This window comes from Benincasa hispida, chromosome 1, assembly GCF_027475165.1.
Source record: "Benincasa hispida cultivar pf3 chromosome 1, pf3_genome.v1.1, whole genome shotgun sequence".
Lineage (NCBI taxonomy): Eukaryota > Viridiplantae > Streptophyta > Magnoliopsida > Cucurbitales > Cucurbitaceae > Benincasa > Benincasa hispida.
Genome location: NC_143478.1, coordinates 23,978,293 through 23,984,016, shown reverse-complemented (window position 1 = coordinate 23,984,016; position 5,724 = coordinate 23,978,293). Strand labels below are relative to the sequence as shown.

Sequence of the window (5,724 nt, the reverse complement as noted above, 5' to 3'; positions counted from 1 at the left end):
TCAATTGAATTATACCATAACCCAAAAAAGGGTGCTATTCAGGACATCATATGGAAATTTAGACCTCTAACCTCTCATAAGCCCAATTTTGTTTGTGTTCACTAAAAGATCACTTTATACCATTTGAGATGGTTATCTTACCTATTTACTTGTGATACTTTCATCATCTAACTAAATGAGACTTTGATTATATTCTCAATGATCCTCTCCTTGAACAAAGTGTACCATCGAGCCTCCTTCAAATAGTCATCTATGATCTCCACCAGGATTCTACTGATCGATATGGTGAAGTCAGAGATACATGACTCCTAATACCATTTGATAGCTAGGGATAACGATCATCCAATTATCTCTACAATTATATGATGTTGTCCACTTTAGACATATATAAGACCTTCATGATTTTGTTTTTGGGTTCACCAAAAAGACCTGATCATATCATTGGAAAGAATTGACGTCACTTATCCATATGATCTTCCGCTTATATCTTGTCAATGGGGTAAGTTAATTTTGGTCACATTTCTAACAAGGTAGTGCTTTAATTTGTTATAGTGATTTAATTAGGTGAGTGATTATGTTCATAATGTATGTGTATATATATGAAAGAATATATATATAACATTTACTTAGACCAAGTACAGAACATGCATGTTTTGTTAATCATATTTGTCCATGTTTTCATGCTTCTAATTAGGTTTATTTGCATGCTTACCCAAACACAATCTTTATTGTATCTTAGAAAATTTACCACAAAAAATGCACCAAATAGCATATCCCAAAGCTTCTTCAAGAGTCAACAAAATTGTGCACTCAAGTGTGGGTACATCTTCAAATTTGCTGCACAAAATCAACTTTCACATATGGCCAACCCTTTCTTGTCAAAGGACATGGCCAAAAAAGTTTAATATTCTTATATGGTTGCACCAAGCACATTGAACTTTGTAACCATAATTTTGTCAGTGAAAACATCTTTATTTTGTCAACTTTTTCACATTATGAAAGTTTCTTTCTTCAACTTCCTTAATTTTTGCAATTTTTTAAAGAAAGAAAAAACTAAGTGAGAGTTCACTCACAAGATAAAACCCCACTTTTAGTTTAGAGAACTAATAAGCAAATTAAACCAACACTCATCAAAATGGTCAAGTGGTTGGTTTTTTTGTAATTTACACCTCATCAGCTTGGTTTAAATCACAACAGGTTGCCTTATTAAGCTTCATATTTGTATATTTTAGCATTATACCCCAAAACAAATACTACATTTTACACTATTATTAAGAAAAAAATACACATATATATTAACAAAATATATATAGCAATATAAAGCCCTTCATTCAAACTTAAAAGATATGTTTCTCTAATTTTATGGTTAAAAAAATCAAATATTTATATTAAAAAAACAAATATTTGTTAAATATCATGTTGACTATCCTTTTATATATACATCAAAGTAATGTTAATATGTAACTATAGAATCTAAATTTTTTTAAAAAAATCATTAATATATTTATATATGTTATAATAAAATTGAAGCCCACACATAGAAAAAACAAACTATGGAATTTGATGAATGTGAAACTTTTGGTGTAAAATCCTTTTATTATTATTATTATTATTAATTTTTCTGTTTGATTTTGCAAGTCAAGTTCCCAAGTCCCCATCGGTGAAGATTCGTATAAAACTCCCGCCCCTAAAGAAATTAAAAAAAATAAATAAATAAAAAATATCTGAAATGGCTCAATCTATAAGCAAGAGCCACATTTATATATACATTTAAAAGCTTTGCTTGCAATACCAAACATGCTTCAAAATACCCTCCAACTCTTTGGGGTCGATATTCCGATACTATAACCCTGTTAAATAATATATGTATCAAATATTATATCTATATCGTAACTAATCTTTCAACTAGTTCTAAAAAAGCTACATTTTTTAGGTTCCTTTGTGACTTAACATGCAACCTATGACATACAAAACTTTATATTTTAACCTTTTAAATTCAAAATTTTCGATGAGGATAAGAGATGGAACGACTTTAAGTGTTGTATTTCGTTGCTGTTTCATATATAATATTATGTCATTTTTCCTTCGAGTTTTTAATATTGCAATGGAAGAAGAAAAACCCTAACCCTAAAGTTGAAATGGATGCATGATGTGAAGTAGTCAGAGTGAATGAAAGGAAAGGATGAAGAATATTGAGCTAAAACGACATGATCATATTATATTATCCCATAATAGACAACTTGGTTTTAATATGCTAATTAAGATTATTTTACAAAGAATATAATAATATAACTCATTAATAAAGCACAGCTAATACTAATATAATCCATCTTTAAAACGCTTGAAAGAGAGAAAGCGCTTCATAATCATGAGATGACGAATCTACTCAAAAAAAAAAAAACGATGGAAAATGGCTGATTCTGAATTCTTAATTTAAACGTACCAAAATTAAGAGAGAATTAATTCAAATAATTCATCCATTTTGCTCATCTTTTGGTTCCTTCCTCATTTGCAATGGCACCAAGTCTTGGAGAAGCCCATGGTCTCGGACCAAGGAAGCTTGAGACGACGGTGGCGGTGATGGTGGTGTGAAGGAAGTAGGAGGAGGAGGATGGGGACTCACAGCCGCCACCGACGAGTTGATTGTTAGAAATGGCGGTGGTGGAGAGCTATACATGAATGGTTGTTGGGGAGTGTTGTGTTGGAATAAAAGTCTGGTGGCGGTGGTGTCGTGATCGACGATGAGGCTGTTGTTGGTGGATTCCGGTAGAACTCTGATACTCCCTCGCGGCATTACCGGACTTTGATGAGTGTGTTGGCCTTCATACGTCGTAACGACTATCGAATGGTCGTCCGACGATCGCTCTACTCTCTTCTTCACAACGCACCCTGCTGTTGTACAACGATAATAGCTTCTGTTTTACAAGTATAACATTTTCATTAGTACAATACTCAAATCGTTTAAAGTGAAAAATATCATATTATTGTGAAAATATGAAGAAGATAGACCTGGGATAAGGGCTGTTCTTCACGGCTTTTTGACCGTACTTTCGCCACCGGTAACCATCATCGAGATGATCAATATCACTCTTTGTCATGAAAGCAAATCTGGGTTCTCTTTTCTTCTTCTGGTTCTTCTTGTTTGGCTTCAACCTAAACCCAAGACAACAACACTATTTAATTTTTTTTAAAAAAAAAAAAATCCACTTTTTCCATTTCTTTTTGTCCAAAAAGAGAGAAAGAAAGAGGAAAGAATCATGAAGCTCAAATTTACACCAATAATTCAAATCAACAAAAATCATATGCCTTTTCCCCATAATTTCCTCATCATCAACCAAACAAAGATCTAAAAATATATAGAATATAAGTACAACCAATATCTTTCCATTAAAATAAACTCAGATCCAAAGCAGCCAATATCATATCATTCTAAAATATCTAAATCCAAAATTCAAAATGGAATCAATAATAATAATTAATCACTTACACTTTAGAAGAAGAAGACTTATCAGTGTTGTTGTTGATCTTGTCAACTTCTTCAATGGCAGCAGCAGCTTCATTGGAGGAGGAAGAAACAGAGGAAGAATTAGGAGTGGTCGGAGCATTGACGACCTCGGAGGATTCCGGCACAGTGGAGGCCGGTGAGGAAAGTGGCGGAGCCGCCGTAGAAAGCAAATCGAAGAAAGAAGAAGAATAAGTATTATTGTTGTTGTTGTAAAAATCATGGATTTCAACTCCACTACTAAATAAGTCAAAGGAATTAGAAGAACAAGAAGCAGCAGCAACAGCAGCTTTATGGTCATGATCATCACATGACATGTCGAAAATACTAGAAAAAGAATCAAAACTAGACGCCGGAAACTCATCGGAAAACACCGCCGGAGAGTAAAGTCCGGCAGAATTATAATCAAACCCCATCATTGAGTCTTCTTCAAATTTCTTTTCCATTGGGATGGATCGGAGGATTTTTTTTTTCTTTTTTCACACATAACAAATATATTCTTTTGTTGTTGAGAGAGTGTAAGGAAAAAAAAAAAAAAAAGAAAGTGAAATTGGGATTTTGGAGAACAGCTTGGGGTGTAAGTTTTCCCACCTAGGATGGTGACCGACAGGTGCCGGTAAACGATGGGCATAGAAACAAGAGTGATTGGATCGGTGTTCGCAATAAATGACAGAGGACTGGCGAAAAGGGTGACTTCTGAAACGCGGAGTTTTGACCGGTTAACCGGTTCCAGTGTAAACGAGATTCTTAATGGCCGCGTACACGTAGGCAAACAAAAAAACAATGGACTTTTTTATTCTTTATTTTTTTTTTTCTTAAATATATCTAATTTACGATCATGTTATTTCGTGTGTGGGTTGATCCATGCTGTAAAATATTTATATTTATTTATTATACTTTTTTAAATAATTATGTATTACTTATCGATCCATGTATATTCTTTTTCATTTTCTTGTTTTAGGAAAGTTTTGGTTGCATTAACTATTAAACTATTCTTATAAAAAAAATAAAAACAAAAACTATTAAACTATGTTTTTTAAAGGGGTCTTTTTAAATATAAAAAAATATTTAAAAATATTTACATTTTATAGTAAAATGTTTTAAAAGGATAAACACTTTTGGAACATTTTTCAATAAAGTGTAAATATTATTATGATTTTTCTATTTAAAAGAATTTTCTTTTTCTAAAATATCGTTTTGGCCACTTATTTAATTTTAATAAATATATTCTTAAATAGTTAATTTTAGAATCTACATATTAGTTAACCACTTATTTGGGATATTTTAAACGAATTGTTTCTATTTTTATTTAAAAGTCGCATCACATGATGTATAAATTCACTATGAAATTGTTTTAAAAAATTCACTTGGAAAAATATTCTAACAAGTAGGAGGGAAAACAAAATTGTAGATGTTAGTTTAATAGTGGATTTGAAATAACTTGAAAAAAGTACTTTCTAAATTAAATTTACCTTTTTAGAAGTGTTTTTGGGAAAATTAATAACTTCTAGAGTGTTTAGTATGATTTAAAATAAGCAAAAGTGTTCCTTTAAAAAAAAAAAAAAAAAAAAAAAATCTAACTAAATAAAAAAGCACTTGAATTAAATTAAAACTCATTTTTTGACCATCTATATCTTTACAAAAAAGTTTCTTATAAAATAGTTTTAAAATTCACCAAAGTTCTTGAAGTGCTTTTCATTATTAATATTTGTGAAAATAAAACACAATTCTGATTATTTAAAAACATTCATAAGCTACTAACCACACTTGAAAACATTAACGTTTCCATTGATACTCATACAAAAATTGATTTTGTTTAAAATGAATTTTTATTTTTCAAAAAAACCTTATTAATGTAACACAATAACGAAAAACGTGCATATGCACATAAATCATTAAAACATAATTTTATTATTTTAAAAAAAAAATGATTACAACATAATTTATAATCAATCGGAGTGACTTACCGTATTGTCACACCACCAAAATGAGGTTAGGATGTAGGGTAGTTAAAAAAAAATTATATCTAAACTTATAGAATAATTATGGAAATGAGGATCGAGCTTTCGATTTTAAGAGATGGAATATTTTTTAATTACCACTGGATTAATCTTAAATTAACGATCTAACTATGGTTATGTTTATATAATAATTTAGGATTTTGAACTAATATATATCTAAGTTATGAATAAAAACAAACAACCGTTGAAAATTTTCGAAAA

The 5,724-nt window shown here is 30.5% G+C and overlaps 1 protein-coding gene across 1 annotated transcript; it reads right to left on the bottom strand.

The window, feature by feature from the left end:
- Positions 1–2,192: 2,192 nt before the first annotated feature.
- WRKY48 (WRKY DNA-binding protein 48) lies at positions 2,193–4,139 on the bottom strand. Its single transcript, XM_039045031.2, has 3 exons — positions 3,488–4,139; positions 3,010–3,153; positions 2,193–2,915 (listed from the first exon to the last, which is right to left on the bottom strand). Exons 1-3 carry the CDS (start codon positions 3,946–3,948, stop codon positions 2,474–2,476), a joined length of 1,047 nt encoding a protein of 348 aa, XP_038900959.1. The 5' UTR covers positions 3,949–4,139; the 3' UTR covers positions 2,193–2,473.
- Positions 4,140–5,724: the final 1,585 nt, after the last annotated feature.

Coding starts and splice junctions, on each gene's coding strand:
- WRKY48 (XM_039045031.2), bottom strand. CDS start 3,948: ATGGAAAAGAAATTTGAAGAAGACTCAATGATGGGGTTTGATTATAAT. Junction 3,154..3,487: donor AAGTCTTCTTCTTCTAAAGT/GTAAGTGATTAA, acceptor TCTTGGGTTTAG/GTTGAAGCCAAACAAGAAGA. Junction 2,916..3,009: donor AAGAACAGCCCTTATCCCAG/GTCTATCTTCTT, acceptor CTTGTAAAACAG/AAGCTATTATCGTTGTACAA.